This window comes from Genypterus blacodes, unplaced genomic scaffold, assembly GCF_046128005.1.
Source record: "Genypterus blacodes isolate CSIRO-AG114 ecotype Tasmania unplaced genomic scaffold, CSIRO-AGI_Gbla_v1 ptg000145l_1, whole genome shotgun sequence".
In the NCBI taxonomy this organism is placed as follows: Eukaryota; Metazoa; Chordata; class Actinopteri; order Ophidiiformes; family Ophidiidae; genus Genypterus; species Genypterus blacodes.
Window position 1 is genome coordinate 195,226 of NW_027466947.1, and position 16,613 is coordinate 211,838.

Consider the following 16,613-nt stretch of genomic DNA (forward strand, 5'->3'; position numbering starts at 1 on the left):
AAGCCGTGTACAGCCGGCCATGAGCGAACACAGGCCTGAGCCCTCCTGCCCCACCCCCTTAAAAGTGCCCTTTTAGTGCTTCTACCTTTCCCTTAGACTTCCCATAACATATACATATATAAATATACTTCATTTGCATTCATCTGTCCTCACAGCAGTCACCTGGAAAGTCAGATCGTTTTTAATTGTTTGAAATTGAAACTTTCATAGGCATGTTCGGTCATGTTTGAATGAGGGTTACAAAAGGTCATATGGTGAAGAAGATCCTCTCACTCTCCATTGTGTTCTCAGAGGAGCTCCAGAGGTTCGGTTTGTGTTGATCTTGTCATCAGTAATGGCTGGCATCCACATAGATCCACAGCTCCTTTTAAACCATATTGTTATAACCTTCTCATCGCCTCCAATGAAAACTTTCATATTGCTGCCCTGTGACATCATTCATGATGAATTGTTTATATAGATCAATTCATTCATGATTCAAAGTGTGTGTGAGAGTCAATGGTGTCATTTATAACTGCAACACCAACTTCTACTACAAAAAAATGTAAATGAAGTGAACCCCAATTGCATACGTACGTGACTCAATGAAAGGGTTAAAAGGCCATAACAATGACTATGCAAATGAAAACGCAAAGCGCCCCATGCAAACGCCGGACCCCCCACCTCCTACACACACACACACACACACACACACACACACACACACGCACACACACACACACACACACGCGCACACACGCACGCACACGTACGCACATACGTACACACACCCACACATAGGAATGAATGGAGAAATGGTGCTCGCTGTAACGCGCCTTAATCATAGCAGGAGCACGTAGTAGTATTTCCGGTCCTACTGTAGTCGCTTGAGTGTTGTTGACGCAGCTTGTCGCGTTCCCGCCGCTTGGAGTGCTGTAGGTATCAAATTGTGGACTTATTTCACTTTGCTTTTCTCTCAACTGCAATGCTTTCAGCTCCGGGTCCCGCTGGAGCCACCGCGGGTACTTTGTTAGCTCCGTGTAGCCGCCAATGAGAGCGGACAGCGGCTACGACGCTAGCACGGAATGCCTCGGAGGAAGAAGAACGGCCAGAGCCCGGCCAGAGTCCCCGCAGAGGAGGGGAGCCTCGGACACAGCGCAGGCTACAGAACACCGCAGGCACATGACGGAGACATGGCGAACAACTTTCCCTCCAGCACATCGCTTCCCAGCTCTGTCAAGGAGAACATAGTCAAAAGCATGCAGGAGATGTTCTCCCACCTGGACCCTGAAGTGATCTACATCGTGCTGTCCGAGTTTGATTTCAAAGGTAGCGTTTTAACACGGAAGTCTGGAGGTCCGACATGCTGTCAACACTCCCGGGAATGTTGCTCACCGGGGCTATCCAGCTAGCCGGGTAGCTAGTAGCGATGCATTCCAGGTTGTTTTGAATGATTGGTTTCCTGTGCCTTCGTCACATTTGCACGCCTGTTGTATTAATAACAACACTAACTGTTACGTAACGCTATAGTAAGTCATTTTTGAGTCTCCAGCCCCTGTACCGTGTCCCAGCTGTTACCTACGGCTCATTAGAAGAGCTACACACGTTAATAACCGCAGTAAACCGCTCGTTCACCGATCCATGTTATTGACGCATACCTCGGTGACGTGAGTAATGAATCTACAGCTCTGACTAAATGATACCTCCGTCCAGCCTCCAGTGTCATGTTTACTGTATGAATGGTGACAGTGGGGCTATTTTAGAACCCAGTTGGCCCGTTAGTAGTATCACTGTGTAGTTGTGAGTGTGAACAAGTTAACATACTAAGTAAGATCATTTGATATTCTCTCCGATCTCTTCTCTCGTGTGTTTTCAGTTGATAATGCCATGGACCATCTCTTGGAGCTGTCAGAGGCTGCTGAAGTTGCACCCCCTCTTCCTCCTCTCGCCTCAGGCTTTGAGCGCACTGCTGCAGAACTCCTCAGCTCCCATAACGTTTATGAACCCAGGCCTGACCCGGTGCCCTCCAACTCAAACCGGATGTCCTCACCCCTTCTCCCCACCTCCATTCTGACAGAAGAGCTTGACCTGCTAATTGACCAGGAGCTAAAGAGTCTGACCGCACAGTCGGACTCTCAGGTAGAACACTTCGGCAGCCAGTATTTGTCAGGTGGACCTCCCCTGTCCTCTTTTCCTCCACCCCCTATTCCACAGCAGGCTCTCCCTGAGCTTCTTCAGTCCAGCATGGAAACAGGAGCAACAGGACCCTATTCTGAGGAACCATGCCTAACAGGAAGCTTGGTGAAACAAACAGCTGGGGCCTCATCTCCACTCGACCAGCTCAGCTTAAGCGGAGTTGAGAACTTTGGGGCGCAGCAATCGGTTGTGGATTTTACCCATCTGACCTCGGAATCGGCTACAAAGAAGAAGCCCACACCTGCGTTAGACTTGGCAGCTTCAGGACGTCCCTCAGCATTCCAAGTGTATAAAAAGCAAGACTCGCCACACACTCTTTTAGAGAGGACTGGGATGAAGCCCTCCGAGGAGATAGTTGGAGGTGCAAGATGTAAGACGAATATGACAAGTCAGGAGATGCTTGGACGCCTACCATCACCCTGGAACCTAGCAGCACCAGAGTTCTGTCCCCAAATAGATGACAACCAAAGTCCAACCTTTATCACCCCTGTGGCACAAACATCTTCCAACTGGGCCAGTCACGTCGGGCGTGCTGCTCGATGGTCAAACCCAGGCACTGTCAGTCAAGCCCCGCTTAAACCATCTGCAACTGTTCCAAGGTCCTGGACTCTGCCTGTTGCTCCACAGCTGACCACCCCACAAAATAGGCTTCGTTTAGAAGGGAGGGTCCTTGTACTGCTTCGTGGGGCTCCAGGATCTGGCAAGTCAACCTTGGCTAGGTAAGGATGTTAGGATAGCCTTACTGGTGATATAGAGTAGTAATGTATGCGGTGTAGTTTTGCAGTTCTAGTATTGTAGTATTCTTTTGATTAACTACTAACAAGCCCGCATATTAAATCAGCTCAGCAAGACAGAAGACACCAAACTACTTGGAAGTACACACTATGGATCATTAAAGCAATGCTTGTTTACTAAACACTACTGTGTTTAAACTATGATTAGCCAGTGTTGCACAAGAGTGAAGGCCCTTCAGCAATCACGTGTTATCTCACTGTTTACGCTTCTGTGTGTATGTGCAGAGTCTTGTTGGAGCATAATCCAGGTGGAGTTGCATTGAGCACTGACGACTATTTCAGTCAGCATGGAGAGTATCACTTTGACCCCGCCCTCCTTGGAGAAGCACACGGGTGGAACCATAAGAGAGGTAAACAACACACACAGTCAAGTCGTACATCAGTGCCAGTATTTATCTTTTTCCACCGTTCTTGCCAGTATTGGTTCTTGTTATCAGCTGTAGATTGTCTGTCTGATGCCCACCTCTTCTCTTAGCTAAGGAGGCTTGTGAGGCCGGTGTTAACCCCATCATCATCGATAATACCAACACGCAGGGCTGGGAAATGAGACCTTACGTAGTCCAGGTTAGTCAGCTTGTCTGCAGTACATGTTGCACCAAAACAGATGTCACATGGTCCTGAGCTGCACCCACATAGAATTCACCACATAGAATTCAACGTAGATTTAACATTAGTGCTTGGATAGATTACGTTTAGCTTTGTTATTAACTGCAAAAAATGTCTGTTTAAGGGGCTGAAACACAAATATAAGATGTTGTTCCGAGAACCAGACACTTGGTGGAAGAACAAGCCCAGAGAACTGGAAAGGTGAGAGAGACGAAGGCAGGATGTACACCAAAATACATCCATTTATAATATGGAATATCATCATCATGTCATCCATGTGTGTTTCTTTGTTTGCATGTGCAGACGCTGTACACGTGGTGTGCCGGTGGAGACCATCAGACGCATGCTTAACGCATACGAGCGCTATGTCACAGTTCACTCAATTATGGGTTCACACACCCCTGAGAGAAAACAGCTCCTCCTGGATGGCAGCAGTTCACAGTGAGTTTTCCTCTGCCTACCTAATTCACCATGAATGCACTCCTAGTGGCAGTACTTATGTTTCTTCTTCTCTCCCTAGGCCAATGTCTTCTGAAACACCTCACCCTGACATAGTCGGGGAGTCCGCCCTAACTGATGGCTGTAAGAAATCTCACCCGCAGCTATTCTCCTCCCTTCCTGACGTGTCATCGATAGGTCATTCTGGGGAAATGGAAAGACTAGAAGAGAGCGCCCACAACTCTGCAGAGTCCCTTGAAAAACCTGAACCTCCTGACGGAGACTATGAGGGTTGGGGGGATTTGGGTTCCCTGGATTCTGAATTGGAAGCCCAGTTTGAGCAGAATCCTCCAAGTGGAGATCAGGGAATCCCAGACTGTATTGTGGAATCCGTGCTGAACGAAGACCACCATGCAGATGAAATCCCCGTAGCTTTCTCTGAGTCCATTGGTCAAAGGGTGAGGAGAGAGAGGGTAAGAAAAAGTGCAGACCTTGACAATCTGGAGTCTGCTGATCTGGTAAAACATCAATCAGAGAAAGGGGGGGAGCGGGATGAAGAGATGAGGCACAAAGGAGTGGAAGGTGTTGACATGGTGAGGGACAGAGATAAGGGAATGCCTGAGCTGTTGGACTTTGTAGGGGACTGGCCGACTGAAGGCTCCCTGGAGCAGCGACGGGTGAGGAGAAGACAAAGACGTCGAGAGCAAAATCAGAATGAAGACGGAGCGCCGGTCGAAGAAGCTGATCGCCACAAAAACACAAAGAAAGTGCGGTCGGGACCCGGAAGTACCGAGTTCCAGAAGCTTCTTGATCTTATTCAGACAGGTGTAGCCGCAATTCAGACCGGCTCTTCCAACGACTCCTCCCTTTCCCCCAGTTCTGGAGAGGAAGGGGAGAGAGAGGGAGAGGCGGGCAATAGATCAAACAGTGAAGATAGAGAAGAAGACCGGAACAAGGTTAAGAGCAGGAAAATTGAATTACCTGATTGTGTTTTAGACTGGAAGGCAGCTGAGGCTTGCGTGGTCAAAGAGCCCCCTGATATGAGAATGAGTGATTTGGAAGGAACTGAAACTGGAGGAGGTGGTGCCACAGGAGAGCGTAATAATGCTTTAGAGATGGGTAGAGAAACAGACGCTGTAGATTTAGTATCAAGAAACCTTACGAGTTCTCTTCCAGTTCTCAGTGCTGATTTGTTGGTAAGCTCTGAAACTGTGGAAGCTAAAGTTTGCCATGATGCAGTTGGAGGCCATATTATTATTGGCGATGAGTCTGGTGCAGATCATACGGATGCAGCCATCTGCACAGAAAGTGGATCGCTTACTGAGAGTAGAAGTGAGATTGATGGCGTCCACGTTGATCGGGTCTGTCATAGTCCTGCCTGTGACACCTCTGGAGAAGGAGAATGCACTTTCACTGGGGGCAGTCTGCATCGAAGGCAGCGCCAGGGTCGCAGGTCAGGGAAATCCTGCAAACTAGCGCTAACCTTTACTCAGAACTGCCCCTCTTCTTTGGAAACTCCTGAAGGTGTTGAACTTCATGTCAACCCTAGCTGCGCCTCTAGCCTTAACCCCAAGCCAGACTTTGACCTGATCACTGACCCAACTCGCCAACCCAGTCCAGAGACCCCTGTTCCTCCGGTGGACACCAGTGGTCCCACCCAGACAGAACCTCAAGACTTTGCCCTCCTTTGGCGCCTCAATCGTTCTGGCAATTCCGAGGAGACGGTCATCAGTGCATGTCCTGGTGACATCATGGTCCTGTCTTGCGACGCCTCCCGCTTTGTGCCACAGCAGTCCTGCCCTGCTTCTGCAGCAGTTGCAGTTCAACCATCCGGCCACAGAGAGGTACCCTACCGCGTAGTGCATGAGAAAGGCACACAGGTGGAGGAAAAAGAGTTTGGGGCCCCTCAAGGTCGGCTGGAAAGTCTGAGTATTCTCAGCTGTCATTTTAAACTTGTTAGTTTTGATACATTAGAAGACTTGTATGACAAATGCCATCAGGATTTGGAATGGACCACCAACCTGCTACTGGACTCTGGAGAGAGGTTTTTTAGGGAAGAAGATTGTGAAGTGGAGAGGGAGATGGCTGGTGCTTTGATAGCGGAACATAACAAACCCAGATTAGGTGGAGATTTAGATGTAGCTCTAGATACCAGGTCATGTTCCACTGGGCTAGATCTTCGCCCAGAGGATGTGCCAAAGACAGGATCAGCTCATTTAGTTACTCAGGAGTCAATACAGGAAACGGTTAATCAGTCAGACGAGCACTCTGATAACACAGACTTGCTGGTCACAGATGAAGGCCATACTGATACAGCGTTACATGATCTCATCAGAACAGTCAAAGAAAGAGACAGATGTGTGATCAAACACAAACTGACATCAGAGACCGACTTGGAGGGCGGAGCTTGGGGTGGAAGCTTAAATGACACAGAAGCTGAAGATGACATGTCTAGCATGGATGAGATCCACCGGTTGCTCCAGGCAGAGTTAGAGGAGCTGGACAGAGAGGGAGCGCAGAAGAAGGAGAGCACTGAAAGAAGGCACTGGGAGGAGAGAAGGCGACCCCTGGACATCCAGAGTGTGGAACTCCAACTACCCACTGAACTGGCACTACAGCTCACTGAACTGTTTGGTCCTGTGGGAGTAGACCCAGGTAACCAAAACATAGAAAAACGGTAAAGACAATTCCAAAGTTATTTTACTTGTTGGCTAACTGTCTTCCTCCCTTTGGTTCACAATATTCAGGTTCCTGCTCCTCTGATGACTATGCAGTGCAGATGGACCTGAACACGGCCAAACTGCTGCATCAGAAGTGGAAAGACACCATCCAGGTGAGCGGTGACACCTCACCACTGTCAGTGTCCTCAGTGCAGCTGAAGCACGGGTGTGATTGAAGTACTATCGAAGATTATACCACTGGTGAGTGTTGTAGGTTAATCCGACTCATTGTTGTTGTTTTTTAAATAGGAAAGACAGAGACAAGCTACCCTCTCCTATCACTTGCTCCAGGAAAGTGAGTTCATCAACATACAGTATCTTACAACCTCTTATCAGATCAACATAGTCCATCTGTGAAGTATGTTTACTCCCTTTAAACATTAACAAATTCTGTGACTGTTTAGGTTCAGTGCACTGGGGTGAATCACAGGCAAACAAAATGGAGTCCAGAGAGCAGCCAGCACATTTTCTGGTTAGCACAGATGGGTACGCTTCAGCAAACAACCAATCAGACGCCTGTGGTGATATGCCATTCATGGACCACTGGAGTGTGTCCCGCCCCCACGTGTCTCTCCGTGATATTATAAAGGAGGAGCAAGCTTTGCAGGAGAACATGAAGAAGGTAACTCACTAATATACTCACTAATATTACCCTGTTCTTTTGTTTACAAGTCAATCACACCTCACAATCTCTCTCTCTCTCTTCCCCCCTAAAACTGCTTTTCTGTCACCTTTCATCCAGACCAGACAGAGTCGTGTGGACCTGGACAGGCGAGATGGGGCCACCCTGCTCAGAGAGAGCCAGCTGTACGACCTCTTCCCCTTCATCGACAAGCATTTCCTCCAGGATATCTTCAGAGACCATAAGTGAGTCACGAGTGTTCCTCCGATTCTGTGATGATCTCATTTCTCTGTATTCAGAATTCATCAACATCATGAAAGGAGTATATCACCCAAAGGCCCCTTCAGTTCTAATTGTTGGCTCTGTTATGCTCTGTGGTGTTTGCGCCTGACTAACGTGTGTGTGTTTACAAATGTGTAGCTACAACTTCACCCAGACAGAGTTGTTTCTCCGCTCTCTTCTGGATGAGGGGCCCGTCAAGACAGTCGTTGCACCAGAACTGCCTCGGTCTGACCACCTCAGAACAGCCAGCAGAGAGAGGGAAAAGGTATATACACACACACACACACACACACACACACACACACACACACACACGCACACACACACACACACACACACACACACACACACACTTATTCCCTTACTCATCATCATAATCTTTAGTTACTCACAGCAGCCTTTTTTCTTTACCATCTCCCTGTGTTGTCAGAGGCAGAAGCCCGTCGTGGCAGCAGCGTCCTCATTCCAGGATAGAGATGACCCACAGTACGACGACTTCAGGGCCGAAGCCAACCTACAGAGGGACCGACGGCTCGAGAATTTCGCCAAGGCAGCGGAGGCGTTCAAGCAAGGGCGCAAAGAAGTGGCTTCCTTTTATGCACAGCAGGTACCTTAGAGTGACATGTTTTACATGCTCAGTGTTGTTTCCTTACTCGCAGGCACATAAATGTCTCTCGACTCATTACTTGTCTGTGCTTCAGGAAATGGCTTTGTTTAAATCTTTAAGCCTCATTTTATCTAGTGGCTCTTTCTAGCTGGTTTAGTAGAGTAGTTTGTTGTTAATCGTTTTTTATGGAGGATAACTTTAGAACTCACAGTAGTTTGGTTTGGTCTGCTTGTCTGGTAGGGACACCTGCACGGCCATCGCATGCGTGAAGCCAACCATCGAGCAGCAGCCCAGATCTTTGAGAGGGTCAACACATCTCTGCTGCCCAACAACATCCTGGATCTTCATGGGTTACATGTAGACGAGGCGCTGCAGCACCTGGCCCAGGTCCTACACGACAAAACTACAGGTGACACACGTGTGGATTTATCTACATGATAGACTACATATCTGAATGTTAGGACAGAGCGTGTGTGTGTGTGTGTGTGTGTGTGTGTGTGTGTGTGTGTGTGTGTGTGTGTGTGTGTGTGTGTGTGTGTGTGTGTGTGTGTGTGTGTGTGTGTGTGTGTGTGTGTGTGTGTGTGTGTGTGTGTGTGTGTGTGTGTGTGTGTGTGTGTGTGTGTGTGTGTGTGTGTGTGTGTGTGTGTGTGTGTGAGAAAGTCAACCATGTGCTATGAGATCTAGTGTCCTTTTTTTTCTTCACACATCTTTCCTGTGAACTACTGCTCTTAACTGTATTCTGTGTGTGTGTGTGTAGAGTTAGAACGCGGCCTGTGTCGACCTCAGCTCTCTATCATCACAGGAAGAGGGAACCACAGCCAGGGGGGCGTGGCCCGCATCCGTCCCGCTGTTATAGACTACCTCACCAACAAGCAGTACAGGTACACACATGCATACACACACTCACACACTCACACACACACACACGCATACACACCATATTCCTTACCCACCTCTCTCCTTATCTCCCCCAGGTTTACTGAGCCAAAGCCTGGTCTGGTGTTGGTCTCTTTGAAGTGAATGGGGGTTTACAGGATCCTCATTTAAAGCTGCTATGGAGGTCTCTCTCTCTCTCCCTCTCTCTCTCTTTCTTTCTTTCATTATAAACACTCTGCGTGAAACACAAATCAGCAGTATGCAGTTGTGAAGTTGGAATATGTTCATATTTTATATTTTTTAAATGTTTTATTCTGTTGGTTTGCTGTGCTACGGCCTTCTTTGTGTGTTTGAAACACAACTCCTGTGAGACCCAGCGTTTACACGGGTTTGTGTTGAATAAGGTGTTATTTAATCTCTTTACCGTGACAGAATGAAAGAATTTATGTCAGCGTATTTGAGTGGTGGTTGTCTGCCTCCTCTGTCTGGACGCTCTCCAGCTAATCTTAAGTTATACGGCACATGTTTCTTAACCATTTGATGGAACTGTTAATTGTGATTGGAGGTTGTCCTCTGAGAAGTTACTACCAAGCCAAATGTTTCAAAGGCAAAGAGCTTTGACTGTGTTGTAGTAGTACAGTGACTCTTGCTCAGCATGAGACTCTCCAGATGAGCGAGATCATTAAATGGTTCCCGGGAGCTCAAGTCGACTCTTACCATCTGCTATGTTCTAACTCAGGTATGAAGTGAAAGTGTTGTTGTTCTTTGTGAGGCCAGTCGATGGTTCCCAGTCTGTTACTGGTGCCGTCATTTCTCCACTAAATAGCTTTCACAATCAACCGGGCCATATTTTGTAGCAATAGCGAAAGCAATCGTTCCTCAGGTAGCTACACTATTGTGAGTGAAGATACTGTTTTCTTTTTGATGTGGGATTGTTTAACAAAATTGTAAGGATTATCTTGACACATTTTTACTAAATTGTAAATGATTGTGTAAAGATGTGACCCATGAGAAGAATTTTGTATTTTTGTATAAATTTACTTTTTTGTCATGGTTTTACAAAACTATAAAGAATGTATTATGGAATAAAGAGCTACAGTTGTTTTACCGTTCAGAGACTCCAAGTGTGTCCTTATGTGGGGTAAAGGTCATGGTTTCATTATTGGGTGAACGCAGCTTTTCTAAGGATAAAATCATTTAAAGTGTCATTACTCAGAACTGAAACAGCAGAATGTCTCAAGCAAGATCTCAGAACAAGAGTTTGAAGAGTTTAAACGTTTGATTTAACAACACTTATGTCAAAACTGAAACTGAAATCTGACAGGAGGGATGGAAAATTGGGTGATAAGTGGAATAATTTGGATGTTTGACAATTAACTAACTGATTCATTTGGGGGAATTACATGACTTTTCTGGTATATTTCCTAATAAAGACACAATGCATAGGCTGTTAAATAAGAATCTAAAACAATTCCAACTAAACTCCACTACCAATTAGATGTCACATTTTTGACTAAACAGAGCTGAGCCGAGCCTCTGGCCTGTAAGCATCTCTACAGATCAGTCAGGTGGTTTCTACTGACGCTGCCACCGCGCGTAAAGGCGCACAGACTCCAAACGCACGGGCCACACGTCACACACACCCACATGTCCCCCCCCCCCCCCCCCCCCCCCCCCCCCCCCCCACACACACACACACACACACACACACTGCACCGGGCGGAGGCGGCAGCTCTTCTCCACTCGGGTCCCTCTTCTTCCTCGCAGATCGCCTCTGTCAGTGCGCCGAGGCCCCGCGTGTCTCTGTGACTGAAGAAGAGACGAGAACCTCCATCTTTCTATTCCAGGAAGTTGAACTAAACTGTCGCTACATATAAAAGTCTTTGTTTTTTGTTTTTTATTGTCTGCGCTCTGAAGTCTGAAGGCGGCAGGCAGCAGCATCCGCCCGTGTTACCAAAAGACTGGAAAGAAAGAAAGAAAGAAAGAAAGAAAGAAAACGGTAATTATCTATCTGTTTCTCCCTGGTTTGCTTTGTTTAGATTGTACACAGTTTGAGAGAAGTAAGTTAAGATACGAGTGTCTATTCTATTCTATTCTTAAATTACCAAAATCGCACAAATAGGCCTCTAATTCGTTATAGGTAGTCGCCTTGTTTCAAATGTCACGTTTTAAAACGGAGCAATTACATTTACAAGGTGGATTTTGGTTCGATCACGCGTTTGTTTCTTTAGTTGTTTTAAAATCCGTATGAAGTCAAACTTCCTGTGAGGCTCTTGGTAAATCGAGGCTGGTTACGCTGACATCATAGTTACAGTAAACGGTGGAAAACGCACTGGTTAGGTCTCCCATCAGTGACACCAAGATGTTTCCACCCGACCTGCATCAGTGTGTGTGTGTGACACACAGAGTCTCATCTGGATCTGTACAAGACACAAGAGACAAAACAAACCGTTAGTGGCAAAAATAATGCAATCAAATGCTTATATAGATGGTAGAGCAGACACATCAGATCACATTTATCACGTTGTTTTATTGTCAATGAGGTCCTGTCAACGTTTAGGGGTCAAACAGGGAAGTGTGTGACACACCCAGACACTACTGTTTACTTCCGTATGGCATCTATGCGTTTTTTAATACATTTAATACTTCCATGTATGTATTTCTACTTTGATCTGTGAATCTCTATTGTTTAAGTGCTCCAAAAATATACGTTGATATCTGCTACGACATTGCTGTGTGTGTATGAGTACAGATATTTCGTAATTTCCTCGCATATATGCGTATATGAGGCTGAGCTGCAGTGAACGCTGGAGAAGAATCTGTCCACTAACTAAAACTTGAATTTCACCTACAGAAGTTAAAATCACCACTTTGCCTTCAACAAATAAGACAACAGAATAACAGATACACCTCTTCCTCTCTGACCCGTAAACAGGTCTTTCTCTTCACCTCTGACAGGAAACGCCAGGCGGGACAGAATGGCTGCCGTCAGCGTCTTGAGAGAGAACGGCCAGAGGCTGCTGAGAGCTTGCACAAGTGATGAGAGCTGCAAGCACCCACCAAGTCCCTGAGAGGCTATGGAAGGACCGCACTGCTCCAAATAAACACCACAGAATTCCTTAGAGGGACATCGTCATCATTCAGTTTGACAACCGCTGTCAGCTGCTATGAAAACTAAAAGCTGAACCTAAAGACAAAACACCAACAGCTCAGAAATACACCCGAAACTCTTCTCTTCTTAGATCTTCAAACCCTCTGAGAACTCCGCCTGGAAGAAGCAATCATGAACGGAGTCACAGAGATGTCGCTGAAGTGCGTCCTGGTCGGGGACAGCGCGGTGGGAAAGACGGCCCTCCTCGTCCGCTTCACCTCAGAGACGTTCCCAGACTCCTACAAGCCCACAGTGTTTGACAACACAGGGGTGGAGGTGTACATGGACGGGATCCAGATCAGCCTGGGCCTCTGGGACACGGCGGGCAACGACAACTTCAGACAGATCCGCCCGAGGTCCTACCAGCACGCCGACATTGTTCTCATCTGTTACTCGGTGGCCAACCCCAACTCGCTGGCCAGCGTCCAGAGCAGGTGGATCGCTGAAGTCCGGGAGCACTTGCCTAAGGTTCCGGTGCTGGTCGTGGCCACTCAGACGGACCAGCGGGAGTTGGGGTCGCACCGCGCCAGCTGCATTTCGGCGGCGGAGGGAAGGCGTGTGGCTCATGAGGTGCAGGCAAAAGGCTACCTGGAATGCTCCTCGCTAAGCAACCGCGGGGTGCAACAAGTGTTCGAGTACGCGGTGAGGACGGCCGTGAACCAGGCCAGGAAGCGGGCCAGGCGGCGGATGTTCAGCATTAACCAGTGCAAGGTCTTTTGACCCTTGACCTTTGACTGGATGGCTGCCACAGAGGGACGTTTCCATGAGCAACATTTGAAAATACATTGTGGACTCAGAGCGACTTGTGTTGTTTTTGTGGATTCCTCTGTCTTATATGGGGGCAGCTGTGTGTGAGGCTCTGCAGGCTTCACTGGGATCCATGGAACTCTGGAAACACGTCCAGGATCGAGTTTCGTGTCATCCAAGCTCAGACATGAAGACATCATCCTGTCTTTGAACTTCAGAATATTTGAAATCGGGCATCGTAAGACTTTCCCATGGAAGAAATTGTGCTCTTTAATTTATGTGTTTTGTCCATTTACTGATGCCAAAGAAGCATTTCATTAATAATTATACAGAGAACAGACCGAACAGAAGTTTTTTTAAATTTTTATAGTTGCGGAGATGTTTTTGGTTGATGTATTTGTTTGTTTAAATGGTTGAGGGAAACTCTATTAGGCTCCTCAAACTAAAACTGAATTGGAATAAAATAGTAAACACTGCTCTATAGTCGATGCAGAGACAACAATGAGATGAAGATGCTGTGTAATGAGTCTCATACTAGAAATTATTCTCCATATTTTATTTCGGATGAACCACTTTATCCAACACACATACCGGAACTTTAACTTTAACTTTATTTTCTAGATTTGAGAAAAAGTATTGTATTTTTTTATTTACAGTTGTGACTTAACTACGCATTTTATTCAAACTATATTTAATGATAAAGTGGTCATTGTGTCCTCATGTTAGCGGCGATGGTGGATTATTTCTGTGGTGTTCTCCTCTTTAAAAATCTATAGAAATAATCCAATAACCCTAACACATCAGAGAACAAATGACCTGCTGAGTGTATCTGTGTCATGTGATCAACTCACTCACTGTCCTTCAGCTGGACACAAGACTAACACACCAACTGGAGTTTGTTTTCTTCTTAACTATATCTTCTTATCAAATGTAGTACGTGTTTGCGATAACAGACTGAATATTTTTCCACGAGTGACGCATCACATCCAGACCTGCAACAGTCACCGATTTATATAAAACGCTTTTTCAATTGTAGATGTGTTAATGTGGCATTTGAGCTTTTATTTGTCTGAGAGCGTCTGTGATTAAACCACAATCATGTTGTAAAATGTTTGTCTATTTTGTCATTTTGACATGAGATACTATTTTGAATGAAAATATCTCATGAGGTAACATACCCAAATACTGCATGTTCATATACAAGTCATATAAAATGTGAAATTATGCTGTAAGAAATTCTAACTATACAAGGGATGATTGAGAAGTTCTGAGCCTGACCCCAGCATGTGAGCACAGGCTGGAATATTGTTGTGGCAGCACCGTAATGATCAATATATGTAATATAATGATAACATGGAGTCCAGACGTACCTTTAAGCTCTGTGAGTGATACAAAGTGGACAAACTAAATGCACCGGCTCACACTCATCACTTTTCATTACAGCTGCTACTCATGATTTTGGCCTTGAGATGGTTCAACCCATTCTGTCCCCTCTCACATTCTCACCTCTTCCCAAACATGCAAAAGGGTGAAGCCCGTTTAAGCCTGAATGTGATTCGCTTCATACCGCGACGCCAAATCAACTGGAGAAAGTTGGAACGAGATTATGCCGAAAAAGTAACCCAAGACTTTCTAAGGCGGGCTCAGAACTTATCAATCAAGAACTGAGGTCATTGGAAAGAGCCGCGGCGTGTTGCTGGGTGTGGTGCAAATTTGAAGTAAGAAAGGAGTGACAGCTGCAAAATGAAGAGAACCAGGAACAGGCTGAGAGAAGCTCGTCCTCCCCCACACACTGCTGCTTCCCGCTCTTTATGTTCCCCCCATCTCATGTGGTGGTTAAAGCTGCCGAGGATGAGAGGCACAACGCATGCATTTCAAGGATTCGCTGAAACACGACCAACCACATCCCAGCAACACACCTATCTCTCACACACACACACACACACACACACACACACACACACACACACACACACACACACACACACACACACACACACACACACACACACACACACACACACACACACACACACACACACTACGATATTACAATGTAACCTGTGATTGACTCTGGGATTCTTGTTGGAACTATGCGGAGACGTCCTCCAGTGTCCCTTTAATGGCAAACCATCTACAAACGACATTTTCAGAGTGATGAAGACAAAAGCGATACTTTCAGATTCAACCCTTGTGAGTACCTGGTGTGGTCTGAGCTTACATCCTTTGTGCTCGCTGCCACAACTACCACAATGTCTCATCCTACTTTCTGTCTCTATCTGCCTCTGTCTCTCTGTCTGTCTCTCTATCTATCTGTCCGTCTGATTCATTTACCTGCTCTAAAAGCCATTCAGGTCCATTTGTAGGCACATCAGGCCCAAAGTAGGTCCTTGGTTAGACCTGGGGGACTGAAACACGCAATGGCACAGAGACCAAAACAAACCTTTACTCACTGAAACTATCTGTTGATTCATGAGTGATCAGCACCTCACTGTCGTATGTTTAACTGATATATTACACTAAATTACAAGACAGACGCCAACAGATGCAAACGTAGAAATCCATCAGTGCAGATCATCTGGTGACGGTGCTTCCTTGCGTTTCTTTGGGAAAGCAAACACACTTGAATCTGTTGTTTTTAAGGCAGTGCACATTTTTACAGAAGCTTAAATTGAGTGAAGTTTTTATACATTTGTGATTGCAGTGAAGTCGTGTTGGTTAAATGTTTTCATCTAAACTCAAACGCTTTACTGCTCCCTGCTCCGTCTCTCACTTTTACACTTTGAGCCCCGAGCCGAGCCTAACTCCATCTCTACACACACACTGATGATTAATAATGTGGCTTTGTGTGAGCTTCTTTCTCACTCTGGTACATTGACATTGTTTCACTCTTTCGGTGCCTCCAAGTGTCAAAATGCACCCTCACATACACACCACACACACACACAGGAAACACCTGTCATGTGCGAGTTAAGCACCACAGAAACTCAGTGACACAGTAACACATCACACAGCCTGGTAACACGCCAGCATTATTCCTTATACATATAACATAAACATACAGAAGAAGACAGAAGCTTAGATTTCTGCAGCACAGACGCTCACAATCCTAAATGTCTATTGTGACATTTAAATGCGAATGTTGAACTTCAGTATTGCGATGCTTCACGAGTTTTTGTTTGTACAAACACCTCGGAGTGATGCAACAGCACACACACACACACACACTTCAATGTTTGTTATATGTATTAATGATATACAAGAATTGAATAACATAATTGCACAGCTAATTTATTAAAGACTTAAATTGCCATGAATTATAAAACAGGTCAATCTGGAGTTTGAATAGTTTCTGGTTGTACAGTTTCAAATTTCGAACGCACTCAGTGTGAACGCCACTGACGGCTCAACTGTCAAAAGTAAAAAAAATCAGCTCAACTTGGTTCATAAATGAGGCTGCATTTCCTCTCAGGTTTGTTTAATAGTTACATTTTTAAGATACTCTTAGATCTGTCTTTAAGAGCCTCTAATATTAAGATTTTTTTTTTAATCGAATAATGAAGAGGCTGCAAAAAAAGCAAACATACTTAATTTT

At 45.9% G+C, this 16,613-nt stretch overlaps 2 protein-coding genes across 3 annotated transcripts; both read left to right on the forward strand.

Moving 5' to 3' along the window:
* The first annotated feature begins 849 nt into the window (after positions 1-849).
* Positions 850-10,232, forward strand: n4bp2 (NEDD4 binding protein 2). Its single transcript, XM_076165459.1, has 16 exons — positions 850-1,308; positions 1,856-2,894; positions 3,195-3,319; positions 3,445-3,533; positions 3,700-3,776; positions 3,879-4,016; positions 4,096-6,668; positions 6,761-6,846; positions 6,983-7,028; positions 7,138-7,355; positions 7,476-7,600; positions 7,776-7,902; positions 8,068-8,244; positions 8,485-8,653; positions 9,002-9,125; positions 9,219-10,232. Exons 1-16 carry the CDS (start codon positions 1,065-1,067, stop codon positions 9,262-9,264), a joined length of 5,403 nt encoding a protein of 1,800 aa, XP_076021574.1. The 5' UTR covers positions 850-1,064; the 3' UTR covers positions 9,265-10,232.
* Positions 10,233-10,822: 590 nt separating this feature from the next.
* rhoh (ras homolog family member H) lies at positions 10,823-14,116 on the forward strand. Of its 2 annotated transcripts, none has more exons than XM_076165470.1 (2): positions 10,823-11,119; positions 12,056-14,116. In XM_076165470.1, exon 2 carries the CDS (start codon positions 12,404-12,406, stop codon positions 12,989-12,991), a length of 588 nt encoding a protein of 195 aa, XP_076021585.1. In that variant the 5' UTR covers positions 10,823-11,119; positions 12,056-12,403; the 3' UTR covers positions 12,992-14,116. The 2 variants fall into 2 exon arrangements, with proteins under 2 accessions (XP_076021585.1, XP_076021586.1); XM_076165471.1 differs by having other exon boundaries at positions 12,079-14,116.
* Positions 14,117-16,613: the final 2,497 nt, after the last annotated feature.